Consider the following 26,491-nt stretch of genomic DNA (forward strand, 5'->3'; position numbering starts at 1 on the left):
ACAGCTATGCCCCCGCCGTGCCGAGACAGCGCCTGAGCTTTGTTCCGTACCTATTCACCATCATTACCCTGCGACCCAGCAGTCTTGCGGTTTACAGCCCCTGATGGAGCGTCACGGGCTTTCGTCTCGTTGGAGATTAGATGGACGTGAACGCGGCAAGAAACTTTATCAGGGGCTCCCTGTCACCTTTCACTGAACGCGCCAAGCCCGTATACCAACCAGCACACCTACCTGCGCCCTCAGTATCGAGTGCAAAATATTTAGCCGACTTCTTTATCACTTGAAGCGCCCATGGTACAGGTATTACATACCAAGAAGCATCTGCACCGAGAGAGGGGTACACCTACTGTGTAATAGGCAGCATGAAGGCTACCCTAGGTACCCAGCTCCTCATTCATCGACCACGTACAGACAGCATAAGCTCACCCCTCTAAAGTATGCCATTTATCTCTCTTCACCTTTATAACTCGATTTGATTCTTGGTTGCACCTTCAACGTCCGTTCCTTTCATAAAGAGCCACGAGTCTTCGGGCCCCCCTCAGAAATCATGAACCTCGTCTTCAGGCACATCCACAGGTAGAGGCCAGCGTGATCTCAATCATAACACAGTACGTTCGGCCTCAAGCCTTGACACTCTTCGACCTCCGTCGGTGAGCGCCCGCATGGTTCCAATCAGAAGGTTTCTACGCTGTACGACAGGAATGCGACCACTCCTGAACGGATCGCATAACCCACTCGACTTCGGGTTTCCGATGCAGTCATGCCAGTCCCGCCGACAACCACATATTCGTCGGTCGGATATCTGACATGCGCGTCTTGGCCACACGGGTGGCTCCCTCCCGAAACTCGGTTCCATTTCCGCATCGACAACCTGAAACCACATACGCTTTGGACGCGCGGTTCAAGCCCTCCTGCGGCTCGCCTCTGCTACAACTCTTCTAACGAGCGCCGTTTGATACTGGTTTTGTTCGTCCGGCCAACCTCCTCTCAGCACGCATCGACGACCCTGTTGTGCTGTTTCACAGTTCTCGTCGTGCTCATTTGTCGGATCTCTATAAACCATTCGCAGATGGTGCTCATTCTCCCACCCTATTCGTACAATTGCCTACCAGGGCACGGCGCGGATCCCGGCTGTCCTGTCAACCACCGTTTGACATTTTGTGGGACCTCCTCTCGTCGTCATCCTGAACTCTTGGCCTGCTCAGAGACCGCGAACGCCCACCATAGCAACGGGCCCGTCAAACCCCTCCGAGTAGTGCAAACAAAGTCGGTGCGAATTCTGTGCAGATGGCCAAAGCTACATGTGTGCTATATAGCTAGAAACCCTCAGGTCGACTTCAGCCTGTTCTTCACTTCACAAAACAGTTTGTTTCGCTCTTATCCATTCTTTTCGGTGCTGTGCGCTGCTTTTATCCGCCTATTCTAATAATTCTACATCACTACACGCTCATTTAGCCAATTTTCTGTTCTCATAATGAAGACCGTCTATCCTCTTCTTACTATCCTTTGTTCGACCTTTGTAGCATCAGGCCCGGTGCCTATACGCGAATATGCTATCCCTAATGACAGACTCTCTGTACGGACCGAGCACTTGGTGGAGCCACCTCCGGCGCCAATTCCACACACTCCGGTGAATACTGCTCCCACCCCGTCTCCAACGCACGTGGCTCCTCCGGCACACGTAGCTCCTCTGGCACCGCCGGTCCAGGTGGCTCCCCCGCCAGGTACGACCTTCTACCACATTCCAAAATGAAATTGCACTGACGGCTGAGCCAGATGCAGCTGGAGAGCAGCAGAGTGAGTGCTGCTGTCTTTTACATGACGGACGGGAATTGATGTTGTAGCAGGAGCCGCAGAGCACAAGGCAGCCGCTGACAAGGCTGGTATGAAGACACCGATCTGGCTGTCGTGAACATGCTGACACATGTTTCTAGCTGCGGAACACAAAGCAGCCGCTGACGCCATGGAGGCAATGCACGTCGCTAAAGCGGAGGCTGAACAGAAGGCCCATCAAGAGGGTACGTGGCTGGACATGGCTCGGAGAAAAGAAGGCTGATTGGGATAGCGGCCAAGAAGATGGAGGAGGAACACGTAGCCAAAGCTCAAGCTGAGCAGTTGGCGCATCAAGAAGGTATGCAGACACAAGCACCGAATCATGGCCGATTATTGACGGCCCTCAGCGGCCAAGAAAATGGAAGAGATGCATGTTGCCAAAGCCCAAGCCGAGCAGTTGGCTCATCAACAAGGTAAGCCCTTGAGCACACTTCAAAGAGTTGTCATTACTGAAGGCCAGTCTAGCCGCCAAAGAGATGGAGGCAATGCATGTGGCAAAGGCAGAGGCCGAAGCTAAGGCACATCAAGAAGGCAAGCATCTTGACCTTGGCTTATGAGTCGCTCAAGCTCACCCCATCGTAGCCGCCAAACAGATGGAAGCAATGCACGTTGCGAAGGCCGAAGCCGAGGCGGCCGCACACAAAGCTGCAGCGGACGCTAAAGAACTCGCACATCAACAAGCTGCACAGCAGGCCGAAGCAGAGCATCAAGCAAAGGCAGCAGCGGAAGCAAAGGCCCATCAGGAGGCCGCTGCTGTTTTACCGCCACCACCTCCTCCAACACATGCAGCCCAGGGTCCCGTTCCCGAGCACACTGTTGCATCGCCTACGCCCGCTGGGCATGTTTCTCCCCAAGTCGAGACGCCGGTCGTACATGCCGCTGTGAATCTTACGGTTCGTGCACCGATTGAAAAGCATAGCAACGCCTTCCGTGCCGTTTTATGAGTCCGAATCCGCAGCATACACGCATATAACGAGATGCAGATGATGATTTCCAGCGAGAAATCAGCGTTCACTCATACTTTGGAAGCGTACTGTGAAGAAATGACACATTCTGGGGAATCGCGTAGATGGACTGATTGGAAAAGGAGAATAGAAAGCCCCGAGAAAGAGGACGCTAATAGCTAAAAATGTTTACTTAATGTGGCCCGCGGTGGATTCAACGTTTGAGATAGACTGCGCGTGTTGCAACTTCGAACTGCGCCAACCTCAAGTTCGCATCCCTCAATGCCAGATGAGGAGGCCAATGAATGAGGCAATGGTTGCGCTCACGCCTAACATTAGAAGCTCATCAAGTGTCTGGCCCCACAAGCATCCCCCTTTCTTTGTCCTTAGACCCATCGTGAGTGTCACGTGATGAGACTATGTTCATGTGGGGCATGTCGGTGGGATCTGCCTCTGGGAACGCGGTTCCCATAGCTACTTGTCCTCCAGCCTTCCCGAGTCTCCATTCGAACCTTGGTTTCCTTTCTTGCCTCTAGAGGTTACCGTTCCTCTCTTCAGAGTCGACATTCACCATCTGGGCGCCCAGGGGTTAGGAGCATACGGGGCAGGAACAACAGGCCCGCAATGAGTGCCCTCGAATCCAGCATTCATCGCGTTCTGCATATTCTCATCCCGAAACTCAAATCACCCAGCACACAACTCCATCACCCAATAGTTCTCGGTATTACTGGCCTCCAGGGCTCTGGAAAATCCACTTGGGCATCGATCATTGTAGACATATTACAGTCCCAGTACCAATTACGCGCCATCACCCTGTCCCTGGACGATCTGTACAAGGCACACGATGGCTTGGTAGAACAGCGCGAGAAGGATCCAGCCAACAACTTGTTCCGTACACGGGGGCAACCGGGTACGCATGATGAGCAACTCGCATCTCAGTTCTTCAGTTCGCTACGGAACCAAGACGCTGATTCAGAACTGAGGATTCCGAGGTTTGATAAGAGCAAGTTCCATGGAGAAGGCGACCGGCTGCCCGAGGCTGAATGGCCTGTGGTCAAGGGGGCTGTGGATATTCTCGTATTTGAGGGCTGGTGTTTAGGTTTCCAAGCTCTTCCCGAGGACGAAGTGAAACGCAAGTATGAGGCGTCCTTCTCAGGGACAGCACAGAGCCAAGAAGAGCCGGAATCCACAAATACCTTGGCTGATCATGCACTAAGCCATTTGCAAGACGTCAATCAAAATCTGCGGCGGTATAACGAGAGCTTCATGGGGCCTGAACACTTTGACTTCTTGATCCACTTAGATACGGATAACCTGAAGAATGTTTACCACTGGAGGGCCCAACAAGAGGAGGCATTAATAAGGTCAAAGGGCTCCGGTATGTCGTACGAAGCCGTCGCAGCCTTTGTACGAGGATACATGCCCGCATATGAGCTTTATTTAGACGGTCTTCGGAGTGGATTCTTCGCACGCAACACTGGGAGACAGATCAGGGTGGTGTTGGATGGAGAGAGAAATGTGGCGGATCTTGAAGTGATATAAAATGCATTTACTCTCCCATCCTTGCTGCGACTCAACGCTGACGCAAGCATGCACCGACGCATGCGGAGCTTAACATCCTCCCGGCTGTCGCATCATCCGACTCCCGGCCACCAACATTGTGAGGCTCTCAGTCATATATGTGGTCTACAACAGCCCAGTAGGGTCGATAACCTCCAAAGTTCATAGAAGTGACTGCTCGTTGCAGCATATTCACCCTGTTTGCTATACTGTTCACAGCTCTGCGGCCAAGCCGATATGTGCCCGTTAGGAGTAGGACAACTCATCTTCTCAGCAAGTAATGTTCCCATGCGTCGTCAATGTCATACCTTCTATTGCTTTAGGAGCTAGCCCGATCCGTGGACTCCGCCTTCCCATCACAGCCCGCAAGGAGAGTGCAGGTCTCTTGCCACTTATCATCCGTTTCTCTTTCCTTTCGAGATGGCGGCCAACTGTCTGAATGACTATCGTCACTCATTGAGGCAGACCTTACGCCAAATGTTCTAGCCAGTATTACTCACCAAACTTTCATCGTACCCATACCCTTAGTCGACACATTCCTTATCTGTACCAGAGATATATCATCGACTATGCATCGACTTACTTCCTTTATATCCAACCCGTTCCGCCGAAGGCATCTTAGCACGGACGGCTCGGACGATAGGAATCAAAAGGAACAGCCATCACAAGGAAACGATGATCCCTTGGACATCGATGATTTTGGGGTCTTTTCTAAGACTGAAGCACGGGATGCTTCCAACCAATTGGAACAAACGTCGGCGTCTGGCCACGAAGCAGAATCATCCTATCAATTCGAAAAGCGAAGCACGGATACAGATTTGAAGCTGGTAAATCTCACCCATGTCAAAGTGTTCTCTCTCAAAGAGCCGCTCTCTGGGCCGCCTCCGTCTCCGCAACCCAGTGAGCTCGAGCCTGATGCCGAGGAAGAACTGGCTATGTGTCACACCATCAAGCCGGACGATGGACGCCTTTTCCAGGACTCACACTTGCTTCCAGAGGAGCCGCTCCATCCTAAGCCTTCCACGCTGAGCCACTGCGCTCTTATCGACGACGGTTCAGCCATGCCTTCGCATATTGCTCGTCCAAATCCCTCAACGTCGCCTACAATTGCTCGAGCTCTACGTACACGGTATGAAGCCACTGGACGCCAATTCTGGGCCGAAATTCTGGATCAGGATAATGAAAAAACGGTCGATAAACTATACGGTATCCGATGTTCCATAAAAGAACTGTTGGAACCAATTCCTGGGGAGTGGACTCAGTATGATCTCTATCTTCTCGGTATATGTCGCGATCGCGACCTCCCTAAGGAAGAAACCAACTACATCGGTCGGTTGCTGGAAAGCAGTTCTGCGGTTAAGAAGCTCCACCATGAACTTCTCAGAGTACTTCACGCCGCCAAGCCACCTCGACTTCTGAGGAAGGTCGATCTCTGTTGCCGTTGGGATTCCTTTGGCGATTCTGGAAAGATGTATGCGCCCCAACGCCCTAGTCCTCTTCGAAAGGAATTAGAACCTCCACCGGGGTTCCCAAAGGATGTCAGGACTCTCCACTGCAACCGACGTTCATTGCAGAACGTGGCCTCCGCAACTAGCCACGACGAACCACATAATAAAACAACCGCTTCTTCTGCACGTTGGAGCCGCTGTGGTGTTCAGTTAGTTGTGGGAGTTTTGGATGCGGAAGCTCTGGCCGACATATTTGATACAGGTAGCGTGGGACGATTAGAACAACTCACCAGAGATAAGGGTAGCTATTCCTTAGCTTGAGGTTATGTGTGGTGATTGGAGGCGGAGGTTGTATATGATCTGTCCAAGTGCACCTGATCGGCGCATGTCTGAGCGCGTCCGTCGAGGGCGAGTGCCTTCGTTTCCATGGTCTGTCGCATGTCACACTCTTTTTCTGTCCTAACAGAAGTCAGTTTAGGACGTTCAATACACGTATTTAGATTGATTCAGGGCTTTGCTCTTCGAGCAGCTTGCTAATGCACTGGTAAGATAAGTTGTGATATCATTCATTGGATCTACGACTCCTCACGCAGCCAACTAGATGGCGTCAAAGGTGCTGCGAGCTATACAATAGAGATCTATGATGGCTATGTTAAAAAGAGCTGAAACGAGGAGCAATCTCTATTACTATTTCGAAACAGTCGCGTAAAAGACGACACTCGACGCGTTCGCGGCCTACATGCCCCCTACCCACTTGCGAGGGGCATTGTTCTGTTTTCGACTGGGGATATTCTCGTCTCCTGGCGGAAGTATGGCGTAACCCTTCCACAAGATCGGGTCTTGACCGCCATTGGTATCTCTAATGAGCTGGTCCACTTCCACACTAGACATTTGACACATGGTCGCGCACAGCCGACTGAAGAACTCAACTCGCTGGCTGAGTTTTCTCTTCTCCGTGAGGTCGAGGAAGATGTAGCATTGAATCCCCCCTTGCCGCATAGGGAAGTTCAGCTTGGTCAGCTGGTGGCGAATGTGCTCTTGCTCCGGCTTTTCTAGCCAGTCGGCCAGAGGCACGAGCAACCCAAGGCTCTTCTTCATGAAATCAATGGAGATTTTAGCCCAAGTAGTGAAGTAGCCCCTGGGCGTTTGCACATACATCAGCTTTTCCGATGGGGCCAGCAGGAAATAGTCGAAGTAGATCTCTTTTCGCCCAGGCATATGCGTTTCGCCAAGGATCTCTTCTACCCGCCTACTTACCGTCACGTTTGCGGCGCCGGCATTTTTCGGGGACTCACGGACGCTTCTGCTCGTTTTGGAGCGTTTTTGTGCAGGTACACTCACCGTCCGCCTCGCATTAGGGAACTTGATAAGTCGAAGAGCGTCCTCGTACGAGATCTGCTTGTAATCCTCCCGATAATCCTTCTCACAGTTACTTAGCACCGGTTCCCCGTTTTCGCCAAATGCCGACGAGTAGCGGAACACAGGTGACTTCTTCCTATTCGGAAACTCCATTCGCGTTAGCGTACCGAACTCTTGACCTACGTGCAGCAAGAACGCGGTAGGATGGGCCGTTACGTCGACCACGATAATCGAGTCATTCAGAATCAGCGCCGCCAGGGCATGGTACGGTTCCTTAGCTCTCCATGCCTTACCCGTTTCGTCACTTTTACGATACGCGCCTAGGAGCTGTACTATGCTGGCGAAGTGAGCGAGCTCGGGAATCTCGAGAAGTTTACGACGGAGCTCACGATGGGAGGCGTAAGCGTGATCGACACAGGTACCATATGGTAGCGGTGTGGTCCACAACTGCTCGTATTCAGCAAATTGTCCAGCCTCGTCTGTGGCGCGCAGGGAGGAAACGGATTTCCAGGCGTGATAGCTACTCCATTTTGTGGTTCTTGATAGATCGAGGGCGACTTCGTTGGCTATGCTGAGGAGTTTGTTTTTGGTCTCTGTTGATTGAATTTGGAGGCCGAGTGTCAGTAGGAATGGACGTGGAATCTTGATCTTGAGGATGAGGCGCTTTCCTTTATTAGGTTGATTCGTACACTCGGAGCCGGTCCGTTTCCTTTTCAGCGGAGATGGAGCCATGATTTTCGAGGGTTGCACTGTTGGGTATTAGGAAACGCGGTTGAGTTGGGCTATCCGCTGTCGACCTCGAAATGCCGTCAACTCCTAGACGTTACCATTTAAGAGCCTCGAACTGGATGGGGGATGGAATTGCATTGTTGATTGCCTTTGTGTCCTTTGAAACAAGACAAGTTTATTGTTAAGGGACATGAGCTCATCATTTGTGTCTATACACACGCCCGGACATTGTCCAGGATGTGGAGAAAGAGAGGATTCCATTTATTCATACTACAAACAAAGACATTGTTCTTTCAAACGTTTAAAAACGGGACTGTCGACTCGCACACTCGCCTCACCAGCCACATTCTGTCGTTCAGAGGTGCTTTGAACTCCCCACCCACTACTCCCACACGAAATGCGCTATTAGGGGCGAGACCAAAAACCAGGCATCTTCTGGTTCATGGGTACAACCATCTGCCCTATGTCCTTCTCCCATCTCTTGCAGTAGAAGATAACGTTGTCTCTGCCAGGTCCCATCCTGAACACTTGAAGCTCACCGTTGTCGTGTAAAAGTACATCTGGTTTCCGTTGAGGAGAAGGACGAAACCCTGGGAACCAGACGAAAACCCGTAAATCCCACGGCTTGATTAGCAGATTTTTTTTCGGCTTTATTCCACAAATATTGACCTCTATGTGTCGCTCCAGCGTCTTACAGATATGATATGGTTTGTGGGCCTTGAAGCGAAACAGTGTAGCCGGCGATGGGCGCACCAGCAAATAGAAGCGGATCTAGGTCGCGGTATTCTGACCGCCATGATGCACAAGGGCGGTTGATGACGAGCAACTCGTTGTCAATAAATGCCTCATTGCTGGCGCTCTTCTTACGACTTCGATACACTTCACTTCACTTGTACCACCTAGTGGATTGTTAAGAATCTGACACTAACAGTACTTCTCTCTTGGGGCACCACGTAAGCCCATTGTGTTCCCGTTGTGTTCTGTCTCCTCTGGTAAGTCGAGGTAGTTAAATGTGTCGAGAGCGTGCGGTGATCGCTTTTGATGATTAACTTTGTAAGCCTAGTTCTTCCTACCTAGGTATGACACTTTCACACCGGCACCTCTAGTCCGAGTGCGCGAGATTGTAGCAGCTTTGCTTGCAGTCATTTTAACAAGCACCTTCCAAATATCCAGCTACCGAACCCGCTTGTTTTCGAAACACAGAGAGAGTTATCCTGTAGAAGAATCCTGTGTGGTCCGTTTGACAACACACTCACCCGCGACCCAATGGTGTCAATACTACCGGTATATCTACATATTTTGGTCTCCATATCAGCTGAAGCAATTAATTTTCACGGCACTAGTACACAACACTAATCCAGTCGCTCGGTTCTCAAAACCAGACACTATATGTAGCATTCTCCTTGCGGTATCAATGCCCTTAAATGGCATGCAAACCATCTATTTATTACTCAAAGGCCAGGAGAGAAGCAATCAAGCCTGTCCTACTAAGCAACGATGATGCGGCAGGCATGTCTATACAGTGCATCTGGAACGAAGTACACTCCATGCAGCTCAAACGTCTCGTGACCATGTCTGAGCCTTAATGTCGATGTACATACCCGCTGCTCCATACTCGCCAACTTCCACCATGTCTATATATGTATCGAAAAAAAAAATCAGAGGAAGTCCACACCCCATGCCTCCGTCATTCAAGTCCAGGTAAAGCGAACAGCACAACCCCCCAAAGAAACGCCGAGTCATGGTTATGCAACGCCGTTCCAACCACCGTGTCTACTGTCTATCCCTAGCAAAAGCAAGAGTCACACATTCGCCTTTCTAAGTCGTATCCATCGGCTCTCCGCCACCCCCAGCAGTGGCCTCCTCCCTAGCCCTCCTTTCCGCCACCTTCTCAGCCAGTCTCTGTGCCTTCCACTCTTGGATCCTCGCCCTCAATTCCGGAAGGGGAATCACATCCTCAATCTTCAACGGCATGCGATTAAACGGATCATGTGCATCACTAAGCAAGTGACTCTGAATCGTACTTCTATCCAGGATCGCCCTACTCGCAGGCAACTGCACGGGGTCTTCCATCAGGGTCGCCAGCAGGGGATCCGTGAACTCATCTGGCAGCTCTCCTAAGTCCGCTTCTTCCATTTCCGCCGCTTCCTTGGCGGCTTCGATGCGTTTGCCTAGGTCTTCCCAGTCACGCAGCTGTTCGGGAGATTTGAGCACGTATTTGCGCATGATACTCATTGCTGTGGTGAAGTTTTCCGGCTTGTATGACCGACCATCCGTGGCAACTGCTTGGATGAAGGAGTCCTTCTCTTTGAGATTGAGGAAGACGTCGGTAATTTCCGCGAGCATCTGCTTTGGGTTGAAATTGTATGTTTCGGGATTCTCCACCGCGAGTTGCTTTCGCTTGGGACCGACCAACGCATCCAGATTGTAGTCAAGCATGTGCGCTAACCGCACGACGACTTCCGCCTTGGTGAAAGAGTCGCTGAGGGCTTCGGTAAATAGTTTCAACATTGCCACCGTTTCGTTGGTCAGTTGCATGTAACTCTTCGCCCTATCCTGGGCTGCTGATAGTTTCTCTTCGTGCTCTTGTCGTGCCTCTGTAGTCATGTCCGATGGCGGATTCTTGAGCAGCTTCGATAAGTCATGGATCTGGGTGAAGGCCGTGAATGACTCGTCTAGAACAAATGTCACATCGTTAAGCAGCATATTGACGAATTGAACGAAGAAGTTTAGGTTCACCCTGCCAAAAATCAGTTTACCATTTCGAAAATCGCAGGCCCGCACGAGATATACATACCGAGCCTCAGTAGCCAAGTTGCCTCTATAAACCGGGTTCGGCCAGACGCACTTAATGACTTGGAAAATTTCCCACCGTATGTTGAACTTGTCGAAGAACTGGGTATGGGCACCCGTAGTCTCGCATTCTATGTAGAACTTCATCAAAGCATGCAGCAGATGCTTCGTTGCGAATTCATGCGCAAACAGGACATCGCCGAGAATGCCCTTTGATCGATGAGCAATAGGGAATACTCCATGGCAAAGGATGGTGACAAGCCCAGATTTCAGGTAAGGGTTCTTGATATATTCGGTGCTGCGCAGGAAAGTGATGCATATCTGGACCAGCTCTTCGCTCTGTGTGGAAGTGATGATATGCGGCATCCGCCGGGTGATGAACTTGAAGTTGTCGACAATGTCTTCCAGGAAATACTCCGGTAAGCACTGAAACGTTAGTGGCTGTTCTTTTGGTAGGGGCAGTTCGAGCTTCTTTTGCGGGTAAGTCCCGCCAGAGACAAGCCTGAGCAGCCATACTATAACATAGCGCATGAACTGCATGGAACGCGCCTGTGTAAGCTCATCCAGCAATACGCCTTCTGTTGCCATGATGGTAGACTGGATCCTGTCGATTCGGTCTTTCATTTTCTTGAGTGCGTTGTCGAAAAGGGTTAGCTGCGCAGGATTACTCATGTACTTGTGGCGCTCTGTTTCGAATTGTTCCAACTGTTTCCGCTGCCACTTCAAAGACTTGCCCAGGTTGATGATGTTCGAGTTCGCAGCCTCCAAGCCGTAATGATGAGCAGCCACCGTAAGGAAAAACACCTCCGTGATGAAGTTATTAGTGCCTTCAACCGATTTCTCGTAGAATTCATCTGAAGCCCTTTGGTCTGCGTTGATCTTGGTTTCATCATCGATCGTCACGCGAGGTTTGCGGTGGAAATAATTAATGTCGATTCGGTCGATCTTGGAGAAGGTAGCATCCATGAACGGCTCACATAGCCGGTCGAGTGTAACCGACACGTTCACCATAAACCCGTCGGAGGATACCGTCTTCGGATCAACCTGGATAGCCCTCTTCTTGTGATTCAGATTGACCGTAAGCGCGAACCAATCGAGGATCTTCTCCCGTGAATCCTTGGACAGTTTGACGAAGCAATTAGCTATATCAAAGAGCTCATCCTGGTGAGTCTGGAGACTCATACGCAGGGCCTTCTGCGAGTTCGCGATGTATCCGGGATCGCGTGTCCCAGGACTAGAGAAATAGTTTTGAGCAACCTCCACTTGCATCGGCGACAAGCGGAAAAAGGGTCCGAGGAGAGTCATAGTCTCAATATGCTGAGCCTGTACCGGCGGAAGAAACATTGGCGATTCGATCATGGCGTTCAGCAAGGCTGGATACCGCGCGAAGTTCCGCATGGCAAGGACATAGGGCTTGTAGTCGTCGTTCATGGTGATCATCGCGAGCTGACGGCTCAGCTGCTCTATAGCGCTTACCAACGCCGCCTTGACGTCATCTCCATTCTCGGGATCTGAAAACCGAGATACGGCTTCATTGAGGAAGTCCTGGCAAAGTCCGCGATCGCTGTTGGGGTCGGCCAGGAGGTACTCAGCCAGAGGAATCGGGGCAGCTGCAACGTCCTCCTCGCCAAACATATCCGGAATGGTAGCGGCGAATATGCAGTAATTGAAGCACAGCCGCCTCGCTTCCCGAATGACGGCATATCTGGCATCTTCCTTATTATGCAGACCTCGGAAGAGTCCCGAAACGCGCTTCCAGCACGCGAGCAAGTATTCCAGGGGCTTCCCCAACTTCCTACTTGAGGCTGCCTCTAATATCGCCTGATCCAGGATCTCAGTAGTAAGACGCAATTGTTTATTCTCTTCTTCCAAATCACGCTTCACGCTTTCCGCGAAGTACAGCTTATGTCCGTATGCATCGCGAGTGTTATTCCCATCAAGCGTTACCCGGAATATGCTCCTGAGGGTCTGATCCGTCCAAACTTCGATATTGAATTCCTGACCCTTTGGCGTTGCACTCCTAGGCGTGGCGGAGGGAGTTCGCGGCCGGATATTGATCTTCGGTGACGGCTTATTCTCCGAGAGACCGAGCTGCGAGAATGGATTCTGCGTCGAGGCGGCCGCAGGCGGAGGCTGAGCGGGCGCAGCGGCGGGAGGCGGCGTCAAGGAAACCGAGGCTTCTTCTACTGGAGTTGATGTATCCTTGGTGGAGGGTGCTGGTGGTGGTGTGGCCGTGGACGATGGACCGCTGCCACTTCCACCGCTGCCGCCTAGTTTTGCCAGACGTTTGGCGCGGATCTATGCATTACAGTAAGCCTTTTGAACTGGAGAAAGGAACAGAGGCGTGCCTTATCAGCATCCGACTGGGCATCAGGCTGGGGCTGCTCTTGGGGTTGCTCCTGCGGCAGCTCCTCTGGAGGCTCCTGGTCGGCCATATTGAGTTCGCCGCAGGCTTGCCGCAGTCTGCTCGCACAACGCGAATCTGTAGCGGGTACTGTGTAGGCTGTACTGCCGCGCGTGTTCCGGGGACGGAGGTCGGTGAGGCGGGACGTGGAGAGCTTCAAACGAGGGTGGAGTGTAGGGATTAATAATGGGCGAGGTGGACGAGCTTCTCTTGAGTTCCGTCCGGGGAAGCTCTCACTGTCTGGCGTCACTTTAACGGGACGGTGTCGGAGTTCTAGCGGGGTTGCCAAGCAAACAGGGGTTCACTTTCCTCCACCTGGCACGGGCATACCGGACATTCACCACACGTGACATTCCTCTTCCCCGTCCCGTCTCCCCTAGCGGGAAAGTGTGAAACAACGCAGCTCGAGTCCCATCTATCGGATAATTGCTGCTTCCAGCCATTGCTGCTACTCTTCATCTTGCTAGGTCTTCTTGATTGATTTGTACTTAGCTTTTCTCTCGTTTTCGAACCGATGTGTTGCAAGGCCGGATTGACTTATTCAATATAAGTATTGCATCCTAAATATCTCGACCGTTCCCTCGGCTGCCATGCTCGGTCCACCTTCGCTATGGACAGCAAATCTATTGATATCGACGCTGCCCGCTGCAGTAAATGCCTTCTATCCATACCACCCCGAGTATGAACGTTCCAGCAATGAAGCCCTGTCGCCATCACATAGCCCGCATTCGCGACGACAAGGAGCAGCATCTTCACATAACCTTCCCTCTCCCGTCCTCCCTATACGCCGCGTCCCCGTACCCAGAGACAACATCTTCAATATCCTGAAGTCGGAAGACCCGAAGCAGGGGAACAGCGTAGCCATCGACCAAGATGGCACCGACGTGTCCTACATGGTCGCCGTGACGTTTGGAGACAGCAAGAAAGAGTACCACCTCCTCCTCGATTCAGCCGCAAGCAATACCTGGGTCATGGCAAGGGACTGTCCCACGGAAGCGTGTAAATCACACAGCCTCTTTGGAAAGGAAGACTCGAGCTCCCTAAAAGTGACTCTGCCTAAGCACTCCACTCGATGGTGCATTCCTACTAACACTTGTCTCCCACTAGGTCCAGGCCACCCCCTTCCACGTCACCTATGGCACCGGCAGCGTCTCCGGCGTCGTTGCCACAGACACCGTCTACGTCGGCCCGCTCTCCGCGCCCCTAACCCTTGGCCTCGCAAACAACGTGTCCCAAGAATTCTCGTCATACCCCATGGACGGCATCCTCGGAATAGGCCGCGGGTCGAAGGCCGAAGGCTCCATCGATGCACCCTCGGTCGTGGAGATTTTGAAGTCTTCCGCCCTCATACCGAACACGATCTACGGGGTACACTTGAACCGCGCTTCTGACGGTGCAAAGGACGGAGAGCTCAATCTGGGTGGCCCAAACCCGGAGCGCTACGATGGAGACCTGAATTACCTTCCCCTTGTCCCCAATCCCGATGGCTTCTGGGAGATACCCGTCTCCGCCGTCGGCGCCGGGGACACCGACTCCGATATCCGCGGCGACAGGACCGCCATCATCGACACGGGCACGTCATTCATATACATGCCCGGCCCAGATGCAGACGCTGTTCACCGTCCCATTGTCCGGTCTAGGAAGAGCGGGGAGACGTATGCGGTTCCCTGTGACACGAAAACTCTGGTGTGGCTGCAGTTTGGAGGGCAGTATTATAACATCTCCACTGTGGATTATATCGGCAGAGATGTCGGTGATGGGTATTGCCAGAGTCTGATCGTGGGGCGGCAGACTTTCGGGGAGAAGCAGTGGCTTGTTGGGGACGTGTTTTTGAAGAATGTATATACCGTGTTTGATAACGAGGGGGGAAGGATAGGGTTTGGGGTCAAGAGGACGCATCAGGAGGGAGATGGGGATTCATCGAATGCGCCAAAACCTTCGTCCTCGGCGAATCCGAACGCGTCCACGGGGTCGTTTGCGCCTTCGAACACGGCCGTTCCGGAGGGGAGTCCCTCAGCAGGTGCTCAAAGGGGACCAGCGGGATCGCCGTCCCCTACCGGCGGAGCTGCGAAAACACCTGTTTCTTTGGGAAGCTTAACGGTGTCGTTCGTGATTGGTTTGGTTGCGATGCACCTATATTGATTTAGGTAATTGTAAGATGTAGCATAGCATAACATAGCATAGCATAGCATGGCCTCTGTGTGCGGCTCTCCTCGTACACCCTCATGTTGCACGCTTTTATTTTCAGGACTGCAATGACGTCTCTAGCCTCTTTTGCAGGTGGCAACAATCGAATATCCTACTCAAGATATCCCACGAAAACCCAAAATCGGTCATCAGCACACAGCTCTCATTCCAAGGGTCCAAGGAAGCACTTGTGCGTACTCAGTCCCTTATTCGCACGTCACATCATCATGTATGCAAGCATGGGGAGAAACGGCAACCACATAGAACCACACTCACTCACTCACCACCAATCCATCCGCGGGAGTAGCCTACCAAGGGGCTCATACAGTACCATGATATTCGATATCCACGCCTTTAATCTTTCCATCCTTCTTCCCCACGGCTACCGGTGCACCGGGAGGCAGGATAAACGCCGAGCAAACGACGACTCCCATTACCCATTAATTGTTGCTCTCCTCTCAAGGACTGAGTAAAATAAACTGAATAAATAATGAATACGGAATCCCGCATGGCAGTAGTGGACTAGTAGCATAATGAACTCAATCTTGGGTGTAAAACTCTCTGACGCACACTCCCACGCTGCCTCCTTCGCGCCCTCCTACCTTTCCATCCATCCATCCCACACAACGGAAAATCCCGAGATTCAACGCCTTCAAGAGTCGCCGTGTAGAGCAAGCAAAGTAAAACCGGGGGTGAGTTGATCGATTAGCCTGCCAACCAAAACCCCACACTACTACATCCAAAAATGGTACCGTACCGCTTGAACATGGATAGCAAAACCCGCCAAGTCGGAGCAAGAGGACAGGACATGCTGGCTACCACAGAACATTGTCAATCCCTAGAGTGAAACCATCGCTCGGCAGGTTGTGGCGGACCAAACACGACAAGGAAGCAGACCGACACATCCGATCTACAAGATCCTGCACTTCTTCTTGCTCTTGGTCGTTCGCGTGAGGAGTGCGGCGCGCGTGGCATGCTCAAACACCTCCCGCACGCCCTCGTTCGTCTTGGCCGAGCACTCGAGGTATTTCTGGGCACCGATCTTCTTGCGGACTTCCTCGGCCTGGGGTTTTGTATCAGCCTCGTATGTCATTACAAATCACAAGTCGTGGGTGCACTGACCTGTTCAGGAGTCACGGGCTTCTGCGAGGTCTTCTGCAGTTCCTCAATGGTCTTGGGGTCGTAGCGGAGATCCTTCTTGCAGCCGACGAGGATGATGGGAAGGCCCTGGCAGAAGTGCAGGACTTCGGAGATCCACTACAAAAGCCAAAACGTTAGCCGGTCGTTGGCGGCAAGGGTGGTGGGGTTGCGGAGTCTGATGACGAACCTTCTCCTGAACGTTGTCCAGCGAGTCGGGCGAGTCGATGGCAAAGCAGATCAAGATGACGTGGGAGTCAGGGTAGGAAAGTGGCCGGAGACGGTCGTAGTCTTCCTGGCCGGCGGTATCCCAGAGGGCGAGTTCGACGTGTTTACCATCAACCTCGACATCGGCGACGTAGTTTTCAAAGACGGTAGGGACGTAGACCTGCAGAAATAGCCATGTCAGCAAGAGGATCAAAGAAGTCGATGAGCGACGGCGAGCGGGAGGGGTGCGGAGATGGGCAGGCTGATGCATGGCCATGGGTACAGGATCCGGTGGAGGATCAGGGGACTGACCTCAGGGAAGGTGCCCTTGGAGAAGACACTGCACACACAACGTTAGCAGACGAGCGGAGTGACGGGCGGCGAGCCAGGAAAGCCTCAATCTGAAGCGGAGGGCGGTACTCACATGAGCAGACAGGTCTTTCCACAGGCGCCGTCGCCGACAATGACGAGCTTGCGACGGATCTCCGCCATGGCAGTGGAATCAGGGAGAGACGGGGAAAGGGGGTGTGGGAGTGAGTCGAACGAGGCCTGCGAGCGGCTGGAATGACGAGGGCGCAGAGAGCGAGTAGATGAGTTTTGTAAGGTTGGTGGGTTGTGGGTGTTGAAGCTTGGAGGGTTGTTGGGGGGGGTTGAGGTTGTGCGTGTGCAGGTGGTAACAGGAGGAGCAACTTGTTGCACCCCCAAGCGCAGGCTGCAAAGACCTGGAGCGGGCCCAGCGTGCCAAGCACAAGTGTGGCTGAGCGTCCTCCCTGCAATCTGATTGGCGGTGAATGCGTGGCTGGTGCGGCTGTGATTCCTCCCGTACACCGCCCGGATCACAGTAGAGTCTATCTATGTATTCCTGCCATCAGCTCTCTATGTATTGAATGATATTGTGTAGTTCATTAGGCATCACTGCAGGAACTGATTCCACGGGTTATCTGGGAACGAAATCCTCAAACTCGTCACAAGCGTGCAGTGCGGCTGAAGTGGGAGTGCTGCTGTTACCGTGGGGAGCCAGCCCTGCCCAGGTGAAGGGAGGTGATCAGATTGATGAGACAGGCAAGCGGGAAAGATGTGCTGGTCCCTAGGAATGCCCATTGCGCAGATATGCACTGCAGCTCTTCACGGATTGCATGCCTCTTGGAAGGGTATGGATTACTCCCTATTGTGTATATCCTATGCTCCACTATGCACATGGTCCCTCGACTTGGCTACTTGGGACCCCTATTATGTACTTTACAGAGGACCTTTGTGCCACCTCCTCCTCCCTCTCCTTTTTGGATCTTGGGAATAATGAGCGCTATCTCCGCGACCGTCCGCTTCCCCTCCCCCACCGCTATGTACTATGTACTTCGTAACTGTGTAATCACAGTAGCACCAACGCCACCGTCTCACGTTTGGCGTTTGGCGTGTTGCTGGTTGGCTTCGCAATCCACAGTCACAAACAACAACAAGAAGTCGTCGTCAGCAGCAATGCATGACGACCTCAGTGTAACTGTGGCGCACCGATGACTCAGCACGCCTAGAGCTGCCCATTGTGGCACAGTCGCCCTTTGTTCCCCGGCCAGCCCTGGAGACGGAGGTCGCAGTTCTGCTAAGGACCGGGTAATGATATAGTACAGCACACCCGACGGCTTGTCTGCGAAACCCTCCAACCTTGGAACGACACCTGCCCCATTATTCGTCGCCTATAAGATGCTCTCTCCTTCAACGGCTCAAACTCAGCAGACTCTCCACATACTTCCTCGGGTCAATGCCAATCCCCTCTGCCAAACCACCAGGACGCCATCCCGCTGCAGCTCTGCCCATTTTCTCAGTCGTAGAGGGTCGACCAAGACGCCAGAGCCCACTACTGCCTGAAGTCTTACTGGAGGAAGTAGTCGCATCATTTGACCGCCGTACGAGGAATGCCTCGCGCAGCTCTTCAACCGTGAAACCAGCTTCCGTCTCGCCCTGTGCTTGCACATCCGTCAGCCTGTCCATGGCCGACGGTGCCAGCCTCAGCCAGACGACCCACCACCCACGGCTAGTCTTGCACGTCCGTTCTATCTCCGAGAACGTGCGCCGTGTGCCACCCACTGTAGCCAGAATCTGAGAGTGCACATTGAGCGCCTCTGCACGGCTCCACCCTACCACGCCACCAGGACCGCTGAACCCTTCCGCGAATAGAGTGCCTGGTTCGGGAATGTTAGGTAAACTGGAATGCACCGTCAGCGTGCGAGGATCGAAAACAACATTGTATATTGGTTGTGGGTTCTCTCCGGAGCCTGCCGCCGTTGAAACCGTTGTAAAGGGGTTGAAGGCCGCCGAGAGACGTGCGCCAACCTTGTCTGGTGATGTACTGTTGCTCAAAGGTCGATGTAGCGGTGAGAAATACTGGTGTAGATTGCGGTAGAAGGTGCTCAGGGTGAGCGACTCCGTCTGTGGACGGAACAAGAATGTGTAGATGAATGGACGGTGCTAAAATCTTCTCATCAGCAAGCAGTCATCACTCCCGGACTCTTAAAACGTACCGCATATACCACCGCACGCAGCCGAGATAATCTCGGCCCGGCGGGTGCAGCTGGTGTCAGTTCCTTATCGACAATAGGGGTCCCGCCATCACCATCAGGCGTTGACGGCAAGGCGTCCACGAGCTCAACATTCACCGTCCGAAGCATGACACGCTCGTCTGCTTCGCTGTCCTCATCCACCCCTTCCTCCTCCACGTCCCCTTTCAATCCAATGACATAGTATCCGGTGTTTTCTTGCCAAATCTGCTGCTTTAGCCTCTCTTGCACCCAGTCAACGTCAGGCTTCGGTTCGACATAGCGCATCGTCTTATCTGATTTTGGTACCGGATCATGCTTAGCAGGATACGCAGAAGCAGGTGGCTGCTCGCCAATGTGCGGCCCCTTTCCACCCCACGCCGTCCCATAGCCTAGAGTCAGATACTTCATCCAACCTTCTGTATCGGCGGGTGATGATGTGGCTGCTGGTGTATCTTGCTCGCTACCCTGAGACGGGTCAATAGCCTTCGTGGCCTTGTTCAAAGATGTTTCTACAGCCTTAATGATAGGCGGAGGAATGCCAAGAGGCAGAGTCGTTTCGCCGGGAGATGTGGCAGGGCCGGGAGAGTGCGCGCCCCTCGACTCGGAACGAGAGACCTCAGCGGCGGGCAATGTGTCCGGTTTCCTCCTCCGCCGTTTTCTTCTGTCAGCAGTGGGTCTTTCTTTGACTCCGTACGCTTGCTCTCCATAGGTGTAGATGTCTTCCATCCAATGTGACACGTCTCGTAAGGATCTCCGACTCAGCGCCCGAATTCCCGAAAACACCACACCATCGCCAGCATTCACATACTTCCCACCTCCGAGCCATGGCTCTAGCTCAGTGACGTCCAGCTCCTCTGTTCTCTTATTTTCTCTCCCATTCTGACTCTGCTCAAGTGATGGTTCACCGAAACGTGAGACAATGATGTCAACCAGGCCTTCTGTCCTCCGAGCAAAGTCTTCAAGAACCTCACGCTCCCCACTCCCCCAATCTTCTTCTCCAACGCCCACACCCAACTCTCCTCCAGCGGCAAGCTTTAAGCCACGGAATATGTCTACTGCCGGACTGCCATGTAACAGGACATCCCAGAAACCTGCGAACTTCGCCCAGTATCTTTCCAATGCGCTGCAGAACTTTGTGCGGCCGAGCTTGTCAAATATGCTCTGGAGGCTTTCGCCGTGGTGCAAAAGGAAGATAGAGTGTGCCCGGATGAGTTGTTGGAGGAGTAGCGCAGGAGGACTGACCTCACGCGAAGAATACTCAATCGCGTAATTTGAGGATTTTACGCTCCCGTCATCGGTTTTCAAGTCGTGAGTTGCAGGTGCCGGAAGTTGTGTGAGGTCAATTGACTGTATCGATTCAGTATGGTCGACCTTCATTAGTTGAAGCAAAACTTACAGCCAGAATCCACCATCCAGACTCTAACTCATGGAGAACGATCCGCGACTTCTCAGTCTCGACAGAATTGACGGCATCACCATGAGAGAAGCTCCTACATGGCTGATCAGTGTAATGATCTTGAAGCTCGACAGTCAGCTTTCATACCGGGCAAAGCCAACCATGCCCTGCGCTAGCCCAACCTGCCGGAGCTTCTCGTTTAGTTCCTCCCGGAGGTCCTCCGCATTCCGAGGGTTCTGCACTTCAACCTTCCCTCGTACCTTCGTTGTACGGGAATAATAGAAAACGATCTGGTCCTGGATGGTCTCGTCGGTAGCCCCGAGAGACGGATTGTATATTGCGAGGAAGGATAGCTTCGCGGGTATGACCCTGGGGGCCGTGGACGACGACATCGGTAGACGTCAACTGCCCCGAACCTACATTGGGGGTCCTTATTCGAATGGTCGACTGCGCAATTGACTGCGGAGGACGCTTCCGGAGTTTGCGCGGCTTTGAATTATCCTGCGCTCCAAAGAAGAGTGGAGAGAGAGCAACATGTCTGGGTGGGAGCTGTTTTGCGGCGCGTGTGGGCATGGTGCGATCGCGCATAGGCTGATCGCTGGACATCATCTATCCGCCAAGCCGACATGGACGGATGCGGCATAGACAGGTACGGTTGGTACCGTTCCAAAGTTTGGTGGGCTACTCAATCTAAATTATCACAACAACATCTCTCTGCCTCTCTTCCCTCCTGTGCTGTATTCCCCTGCAGCAACTGCACACTATGATTCTGAGGTTGCCAACAGCTCCCTCCGTCCGCTCCTTACCGGTGCGTCCGGGTCAGCGGCGACTGACTTCGACGAAGCCCTTTGACCCTCTAAGAATCTTATTCTGCGGGTCAGATGGCTTCAGCATCGCGTCCCTGAGGGCTCTGTACGATGCAAAACAGGCAAATCAAAATTTCATCGAATCAATCGAAGTTGCTCATCGACCAGGCAAACGGACTGGAAGAGGGTTGAAAGTCATCAGACAAGGTAAAGGCTCGTCTCGGAGCCATAGGCTTTGTAAATAGAGTGTTGCAGTTGACTGGTGCCAGTCCCCATCCAAAAAGTCGCTAAGAAGGAGTTAGCTCTCCAGACTCATGAGATTGATACATTCACGGGTTGGACCCCTCCCACACCCTTTGACATCATCATAGCCGTCTCCTTCGGTCTCCTTGTGCCTCCCCGCATCCTCAATGGCACCAAGTATGGCGGTCTCAATGTGCACCCTTCCCTTCTCCCGGATCTCCGTGGTCCAGCGCCCATTCACCACACTCTGCTGAAGCGACGCTCTAAGGCCGGAGTCACAATTCAGACACTCCACCCAGAGCATTTCGACCAGGGGTTAATCCTGGCCCAGACACCTCCACCCGGCATAGACGTGCCGGAAGGTGCAACACCGACTGACCTGATTGAGCAGCTAGGGTTGCTGGGTGGTGAGATGCTTGTTCGTGTCCTCGAGAACGGAGACTTTGTCCCTCCCCTTAAGGAGGCTGGTTGGTATGCCGGATCAGGTGGCCCCATTGACCATGCAGAGAAGATCACTCCTGCTCATCGACACATCGACTTTTCTACTGCTACGGCCCAAGACATCCTGACCCGGCATCGAGTGCTTGGGAATCTATGGTCCATGTTACCCGGAAAGGAGGAGAGGTTCATCATCAATGAGATCGAGGCGTTCGACATCGAGTCAGACGCAAATGATATAACTTCGGCACTGGAAGAGGGAGCAAGTGCTAATACAACTCCTGGGGTCTTTGTGGCTTTGAGCCCTACATCTCACGCACTGTGTGCCCGTACTGCAGACGGCAAGATACTACGGATCAAGAGTACTACGTGTCCTGGCGGTATGAAAGGTAGGGGTAATAGCCACATCATAGGTGTGCTTCTGCAGCAGCAGATGGTACCGGAGAGTGTCTCAAAGTTGGAGATCCCTTTCGGCCAGTTTGGACAACTTCGACAACGGCAATAATCAGATGGCCATTTGGGAGCTGCGGGGCAGAATGAAGAGCAGTTGCGACTCTCATCTATCACTATCTGTCTCGGCTGAAACAGTTCAGAAGACGCATAGTTGTCATGCCAAAAGTTTTGTAACCATAGTTGATGTGTACAGTTAGTAGTAGACAACCACTTAAGTGATCCAAGTTAATCCTCAAGACGCTTTCGGATTGTCCATGAGAATACACTGTTAGGATCCTGCATATGCACATATATGTGACCTCTGCTGATTCCCAATCTATCAGGATACCCGGAACGGGTTTTCCAGACCAGGCGCCCAGCCATGGGCCTTGTCTCTTCTACGCACAGCGCGAAAACAGCCTCGACATGATGGGTCGGGGCTGCCGTTAAGTAGTGTTTTCTATGAGCTGGCGGTGATAAACAAGAAAAAAAGGAGAAGCAGGCAAAAAATTCGGAGGTGCTTTTGAGGTCAGCTTCCCGTCCCGCGCTAGTGCCTCTTTCGAACTAGCGTACGACAACCTCCAACTGGCCAGGTGCACCTTCACCACCTGCATCATTGAGGCAGCACGTCCAATCCATTCCGAAGCATTGCAACCGCCTGCTTTCGCTGCGGGGTGCCTATCCTCTGCTTGTGCCTCTGGAAACTCTCGAGTCACCTCTGCGCACTTCCATCCGCTTCCTGGATCGCCGTGCAACCTCGTCCCACCTTGCTCCTGACCGCCCGCATCTGGCAGCGGAGCATCCAACATGGCCGACTACGAGGCGCTCAAGGAGCAGTGGAGTGAAATTGAGGACCGCGATGGAGTTCGTCTCAGCTGGAACACCTTCCCCAGCTCACGCATGGTAGTCCCTTTCCTGGATCCTGAAATCGTACCACAAAGCTAACGATACCATAGGAAGCCTCGCGCCTCGTCGGTAAGGTGTCCTCTGCCATAGGGCATTCAGAGCTCACTCTCGCTGACCCGCTTCAGTCCCTATCGGTGCGCTCTACACGCCTTTGAAGGAGAAGACCGATACGCCTCTGCTGCAGTATGAGCCTGTCTCTTGCAAGCCACCATGTCGCGCGGTGCTCAATCCCTTCTGGTATGTTGCATCCGGGAGGGCAGATAGATTTGGTCGCTAACAGCATCTGAAGCCAGGTCGATATGCGAGCTCGATTGTGGATATGCCCGTTCTGTCTTCAGCGAAACCAGCTTCCTCCGCACTATAAAGACATCTCCCAAGAACAGATCCCGCCAGAGTTGCACCCAAACAGCACGACGATTGAATATCGGCTCGCGAGGCCAGCGCCGTCACCGCCCATCTTCTTGTTTGTAGTGGATACTTGCCAGGAGGAGGACAGCCTGAAGGCCTTGAAGGACTCCATTATCATGAGCTTGAGCTTGCTTCCGCCCTATGCCCTTGTTGGCTTGATCACCTTCGGTACGATGGTGAGTGACACTGCCACGTCTTAGACGGTATCATGTGCTGAAATAGCCCAGGCACAAGTCCACGAGCTTGGATATACCGAATGCGCGAAGTCTTACGTCTTCCGGGGAAGTAAGGACTACACCTCCAAACAGGTTCAGGAAATGCTCGGTTTGGGCACCATGGGACCCCGACCTGGTGCGGTTCCTCAGCAGCCCGGACGACCACCTGTTATTCCTGCTGGTGCTGGTGCACGTTTCCTCCTTCCGGTTTCGCAATGTGAATTCCAGTTGACCAACGTCCTCGAGCAACTACAGAAGGATCCCTGGCCGGTGGCCAACGACAAGCGTGCCCTGAGGTGTACCGGCGTGACCCTTAGCGTTGCTGTTGGTCTGTTGGAGACACAGTATGTGAACATGGGTGGCAGAATCATGCTTTTTGCTGGTGGTCCAGCCACCGAGGGCCCGGGCATGGTAGTTGGCCCGGAGCTCAGAGAACCGATGCGTTCGCACCACGATATTGACAGGGACAACATCAAGTATTACAAGAAGGCTCTCAAGGTATGTTTGGCTAGACACAGAATAATGTTTGCAACTAACCATATCAGTTCTACGACAACCTGGCTAAGCGCGTTTCGCATAATGGTCATATCGTGGATATCTTTGCTGGCTGCTTGGATCAGGTCGGTCTTCTTGAGATGAAGGGGCTTGCCAATTCCACCGGTGGCCACATGATTTTGACGGACAGTTTTACGTCATCCATGTACAAGCAATCCTTTGCACGCGTCTTTAACAAAGACGACGATGATAACCTCCTCATGGGTTTCAATGCATCTCTGGAGGTGCTTACGACAAAGGAGCTCAAGGTCACCGGCTTGATAGGACACGCTGTCTCCATGAACAAGAAGTCGTCATCTGTCGGTGAGACAGAATGCGGCATCGGCAATACCTGCTCATGGAAGATGTGCGGCATCGACCCGGAGGCGAGTTATGCCATCTACTTTGAAATTGCTGGACAAGGCGGGGGGCCAACGAATCTCCAGCCCGGTCAGAATAAGGGCATGATGCAGTTCCTGACCTACTACCAGCACTCTGCAGGTCAATACCACCTGAGGGGTAAGATGATTTCTTATCAAACAGGGATCACAAGAGCCATTCATGCTGACATGTCTAGTAACTACGGTTGCACGCAACTTGAGCGGGCCTTCTGGCGATCCTGCGATTGCGCAGTCCTTCGACCAGGAGGCGGCAGCTGTGCTCATGTCACGTATTGCGGTCTTCAAGGCCGAAGTAGATGATGGCCCAGACGTCCTGCGTTGGGTCGACCGTATGCTCATCAGACTTTGCTCGAGGTTTGCAGAGTATAGGAAAGACGACCCCTCTTCCTTCCGGTAGGTTCTTCTCTGGTTCAACATGCTGGGTTGGCTGACCTTCATCAGGCTCGAGAAGAACTTCTCCCTATATCCGCAGTTCATGTTCCACCTCCGTCGTTCGCAATTCTTGCAGGTTTTCAATAATTCTCCTGATGAGACCGCCTTTTATCGACATGTCTTGTTCCATGAAGATGTTAGCAATTCCCTCATCATGATTCAGCCTACCTTGGACAGCTATGGCTTCGATCATGAGGGCGGGGAGCCAGTCCTGCTTGATTCAACGTCCATCCAAGCCGAAACCATTCTTCTTCTCGATACGTTCTTCCACATTCTCATTTTCCACGGCGAGACGATGGCCGAATGGCGAAAGGCAGGATATCAGGATCAGGAAGGATACGAGAACTTCAAGGCTCTTCTCGAAGCTCCGAAAGAAGACGCTAGAGATCTTATTCAGGACCGATTCCCACTTCCGCGATTCATTGTCTGCGATGCTGGCGGTTCGCAAGCCCGCTTCTTGCTGTCCAAACTCAACCCCTCGACAACACACACCTCGAGCTCCTACGGCGGCGTCTCTCAAACTGCTCAGACCATTTTCACGGATGATGTCAGTTTACAGACGTTTATGGAACATTTGATGAAGCTTGCGGTTTCGGGTACGAATTAGAAGCATGCGCGACGGTGGTTGGGAAGCGAGCTCATTATTGAGTAATTGAAAGTCATTCTTCCAGGTTCTTCTCACCATCCAATGGAGAGGCTAAATTCTTTCATGTGTGACCTCCTATAATGTCTTTGGTTACAGTTTGCTTCCGTCCTTCTGCTGTGCTCCGCTCCCTTCCGGATGCCCCTCCGCCAACGTCCTCCCCGTTCTTGGGATGCCGAAGGCTTGCAGGGAAGTGTCACCGCTACGAACCGCGCTGCCTCGGTCTTACTGTATGTGTGTCGAGCTAATGGTAGGGATGTGAGAGAAAGTATGTGTCCTAGCAAAAGTATGTGCTTCTGGACTCCGAAGAGGCAGTTTCACATGTTCTAACAGTGGCTCATGTGCAGGATTGGCAAATGTTGTGACGAGTTAGCTTAAAGGAATCTATTGGCGGTGAAGTTCAATGACTATACTGTACTGTGTAGTCTGCTCTGAAAATCTTGGTTGCCGTACGAATATCATGCCTCAAGCAGAGACTAGAAGTCAGAGTCGACAATGTCCG

General features: G+C 52.6%; 12 protein-coding genes across 12 annotated transcripts; 8 read left to right on the forward strand and 4 right to left on the reverse strand.

Annotated features, from left to right (window-relative positions):
* Nucleotides 1-313: 313 nt before the first annotated feature.
* On the forward strand, nucleotides 314-1,697 carry EI97DRAFT_568 (uncharacterized protein). The gene is made up of 2 exons (XM_033802921.1): nucleotides 314-378; nucleotides 437-1,697. The coding sequence occupies exon 2, from the start codon at nucleotides 761-763 to the stop codon at nucleotides 1,424-1,426; it is 666 nt and encodes a 221-aa protein (XP_033658108.1). The 5' UTR covers nucleotides 314-378; nucleotides 437-760; the 3' UTR covers nucleotides 1,427-1,697.
* EI97DRAFT_331 (uncharacterized protein) lies at nucleotides 1,180-2,875 on the forward strand. Its single transcript, XM_033794733.1, has 7 exons — nucleotides 1,180-1,663; nucleotides 1,857-1,883; nucleotides 1,935-2,018; nucleotides 2,074-2,131; nucleotides 2,181-2,246; nucleotides 2,299-2,364; nucleotides 2,416-2,875. The coding sequence occupies exons 1-7, from the start codon at nucleotides 1,475-1,477 to the stop codon at nucleotides 2,775-2,777; spliced, it is 852 nt and encodes a 283-aa protein (XP_033658109.1). The 5' UTR covers nucleotides 1,180-1,474; the 3' UTR covers nucleotides 2,778-2,875.
* A 369-nt stretch (nucleotides 2,876-3,244) lies between these two features.
* On the forward strand, nucleotides 3,245-4,319 carry EI97DRAFT_490772 (P-loop containing nucleoside triphosphate hydrolase protein; the record flags this gene model as incomplete). The annotated part of the gene is made up of 1 exon (XM_033802241.1): nucleotides 3,245-4,319. The coding sequence occupies exon 1, from the start codon at nucleotides 3,402-3,404 to the stop codon at nucleotides 4,317-4,319; it is 918 nt and encodes a 305-aa protein (XP_033658110.1). The 5' UTR covers nucleotides 3,245-3,401.
* A 104-nt stretch (nucleotides 4,320-4,423) lies between these two features.
* Nucleotides 4,424-6,280, forward strand: EI97DRAFT_428661 (uncharacterized protein). The gene has a single exon (XM_033797259.1). It carries the CDS (start codon nucleotides 4,907-4,909, stop codon nucleotides 6,104-6,106), a length of 1,200 nt encoding a protein of 399 aa, XP_033658111.1. The 5' UTR covers nucleotides 4,424-4,906; the 3' UTR covers nucleotides 6,107-6,280.
* Nucleotides 6,281-6,520: 240 nt separating this feature from the next.
* EI97DRAFT_453840 (uncharacterized protein) lies at nucleotides 6,521-7,876 on the reverse strand (the record flags this gene model as incomplete). Its single annotated transcript, XM_033800483.1, has 1 exon — nucleotides 6,521-7,876. One exon carries the CDS (start codon nucleotides 7,874-7,876, stop codon nucleotides 6,521-6,523), a length of 1,356 nt encoding a protein of 451 aa, XP_033658112.1.
* A 1,376-nt stretch (nucleotides 7,877-9,252) lies between these two features.
* EI97DRAFT_408613 (uncharacterized protein) lies at nucleotides 9,253-13,300 on the reverse strand. Its single transcript, XM_033796648.1, has 3 exons — nucleotides 13,015-13,300; nucleotides 10,671-12,964; nucleotides 9,253-10,613 (listed from the first exon to the last, which is right to left on the reverse strand). The coding sequence occupies exons 1-3, from the start codon at nucleotides 13,099-13,101 to the stop codon at nucleotides 9,692-9,694; spliced, it is 3,303 nt and encodes a 1,100-aa protein (XP_033658113.1). The 5' UTR covers nucleotides 13,102-13,300; the 3' UTR covers nucleotides 9,253-9,691.
* A 121-nt stretch (nucleotides 13,301-13,421) lies between these two features.
* Nucleotides 13,422-15,285, forward strand: EI97DRAFT_428664 (acid protease). The gene is made up of 2 exons (XM_033797260.1): nucleotides 13,422-14,116; nucleotides 14,178-15,285. The coding sequence occupies exons 1-2, from the start codon at nucleotides 13,661-13,663 to the stop codon at nucleotides 15,210-15,212; spliced, it is 1,491 nt and encodes a 496-aa protein (XP_033658114.1). The 5' UTR covers nucleotides 13,422-13,660; the 3' UTR covers nucleotides 15,213-15,285.
* Nucleotides 15,286-16,167: 882 nt separating this feature from the next.
* Nucleotides 16,168-17,093, reverse strand: EI97DRAFT_367018 (Rho GTPase Rho1; the record flags this gene model as incomplete). The annotated part of the gene is made up of 5 exons (XM_033795065.1): nucleotides 16,168-16,320; nucleotides 16,380-16,514; nucleotides 16,585-16,863; nucleotides 16,914-16,941; nucleotides 17,026-17,093. 5 exons carry the CDS (start codon nucleotides 17,091-17,093, stop codon nucleotides 16,168-16,170), a joined length of 663 nt encoding a protein of 220 aa, XP_033658115.1.
* A 385-nt stretch (nucleotides 17,094-17,478) lies between these two features.
* On the forward strand, nucleotides 17,479-18,237 carry EI97DRAFT_1332 (uncharacterized protein). The gene has a single exon (XM_033793135.1). The coding sequence runs from the start codon at nucleotides 17,655-17,657 to the stop codon at nucleotides 18,114-18,116; it is 462 nt and encodes a 153-aa protein (XP_033658116.1). The 5' UTR covers nucleotides 17,479-17,654; the 3' UTR covers nucleotides 18,117-18,237.
* Nucleotides 18,238-18,311: 74 nt separating this feature from the next.
* On the reverse strand, nucleotides 18,312-20,923 carry EI97DRAFT_367135 (uncharacterized protein; the record flags this gene model as incomplete). Its single annotated transcript, XM_033795069.1, has 4 exons — nucleotides 18,312-19,064; nucleotides 19,118-20,506; nucleotides 20,532-20,625; nucleotides 20,679-20,923. The coding sequence occupies 4 exons, from the start codon at nucleotides 20,921-20,923 to the stop codon at nucleotides 18,312-18,314; spliced, it is 2,481 nt and encodes an 826-aa protein (XP_033658117.1).
* Nucleotides 20,924-21,215: 292 nt separating this feature from the next.
* Nucleotides 21,216-22,706, forward strand: EI97DRAFT_428668 (methionyl-tRNA formyltransferase). The gene is made up of 2 exons (XM_033797261.1): nucleotides 21,216-21,544; nucleotides 21,607-22,706. Exons 1-2 carry the CDS (start codon nucleotides 21,295-21,297, stop codon nucleotides 22,521-22,523), a joined length of 1,167 nt encoding a protein of 388 aa, XP_033658118.1. The 5' UTR covers nucleotides 21,216-21,294; the 3' UTR covers nucleotides 22,524-22,706.
* A 361-nt stretch (nucleotides 22,707-23,067) lies between these two features.
* EI97DRAFT_428669 (transport protein-like protein sec23) lies at nucleotides 23,068-26,118 on the forward strand. Its single transcript, XM_033797262.1, has 8 exons — nucleotides 23,068-23,353; nucleotides 23,407-23,425; nucleotides 23,482-23,593; nucleotides 23,646-23,940; nucleotides 23,992-24,477; nucleotides 24,525-25,032; nucleotides 25,091-25,307; nucleotides 25,356-26,118. The coding sequence occupies exons 1-8, from the start codon at nucleotides 23,258-23,260 to the stop codon at nucleotides 25,951-25,953; spliced, it is 2,331 nt and encodes a 776-aa protein (XP_033658119.1). The 5' UTR covers nucleotides 23,068-23,257; the 3' UTR covers nucleotides 25,954-26,118.
* The last annotated feature ends 373 nt before the right edge of the window (nucleotides 26,119-26,491 follow it).

This window comes from Westerdykella ornata (assembly GCF_010094085.1).
Source record: "Westerdykella ornata strain CBS 379.55 unplaced genomic scaffold EI97scaffold_1, whole genome shotgun sequence".
In the NCBI taxonomy this organism is placed as follows: Eukaryota; Fungi; Ascomycota; class Dothideomycetes; order Pleosporales; family Sporormiaceae; genus Westerdykella; species Westerdykella ornata.

Excerpts from the sequence above, each read along its gene's own strand:
- EI97DRAFT_568 (XM_033802921.1), top strand. The coding sequence starts at position 761 with ATGCCAGTCCCGCCGACAACCACATATTCGTCGGTCGGATATCTGACA.
- EI97DRAFT_331 (XM_033794733.1), top strand. The coding sequence starts at position 1,475 with ATGAAGACCGTCTATCCTCTTCTTACTATCCTTTGTTCGACCTTTGTA. Across the intron at positions 2,132-2,180 it reads GCAGTTGGCGCATCAAGAAG|CGGCCAAGAAAATGGAAGAG; the intron begins GTATGCAGACAC and ends GACGGCCCTCAG. Across the intron at positions 2,247-2,298 it reads GCAGTTGGCTCATCAACAAG|CCGCCAAAGAGATGGAGGCA; the intron begins GTAAGCCCTTGA and ends AGGCCAGTCTAG.
- EI97DRAFT_428661 (XM_033797259.1), top strand. The coding sequence starts at position 4,907 with ATGCATCGACTTACTTCCTTTATATCCAACCCGTTCCGCCGAAGGCAT.
- EI97DRAFT_408613 (XM_033796648.1), bottom strand. The coding sequence starts at position 13,101 with ATGGCCGACCAGGAGCCTCCAGAGGAGCTGCCGCAGGAGCAACCCCAA. Across the intron at positions 12,965-13,014 it reads CCCAGTCGGATGCTGATAAG|ATCCGCGCCAAACGTCTGGC; the intron begins GCACGCCTCTGT and ends TGTAATGCATAG. Across the intron at positions 10,614-10,670 it reads AACTTGGCTACTGAGGCTCG|GGTGAACCTAAACTTCTTCG; the intron begins GTATGTATATCT and ends GATTTTTGGCAG.
- EI97DRAFT_428664 (XM_033797260.1), top strand. The coding sequence starts at position 13,661 with ATGCTCGGTCCACCTTCGCTATGGACAGCAAATCTATTGATATCGACG. Across the intron at positions 14,117-14,177 it reads AAGACTCGAGCTCCCTAAAA|GTCCAGGCCACCCCCTTCCA; the intron begins GTGACTCTGCCT and ends GTCTCCCACTAG.
- EI97DRAFT_1332 (XM_033793135.1), top strand. The coding sequence starts at position 17,655 with ATGAGACAGGCAAGCGGGAAAGATGTGCTGGTCCCTAGGAATGCCCAT.
- EI97DRAFT_428668 (XM_033797261.1), top strand. The coding sequence starts at position 21,295 with ATGATTCTGAGGTTGCCAACAGCTCCCTCCGTCCGCTCCTTACCGGTG. Across the intron at positions 21,545-21,606 it reads GTTGAAAGTCATCAGACAAG|TCCCCATCCAAAAAGTCGCT; the intron begins GTAAAGGCTCGT and ends GACTGGTGCCAG.
- EI97DRAFT_428669 (XM_033797262.1), top strand. The coding sequence starts at position 23,258 with ATGGCCGACTACGAGGCGCTCAAGGAGCAGTGGAGTGAAATTGAGGAC. Across the intron at positions 24,478-24,524 it reads ATTACAAGAAGGCTCTCAAG|TTCTACGACAACCTGGCTAA; the intron begins GTATGTTTGGCT and ends TAACCATATCAG. Across the intron at positions 25,308-25,355 it reads GACGACCCCTCTTCCTTCCG|GCTCGAGAAGAACTTCTCCC; the intron begins GTAGGTTCTTCT and ends GACCTTCATCAG.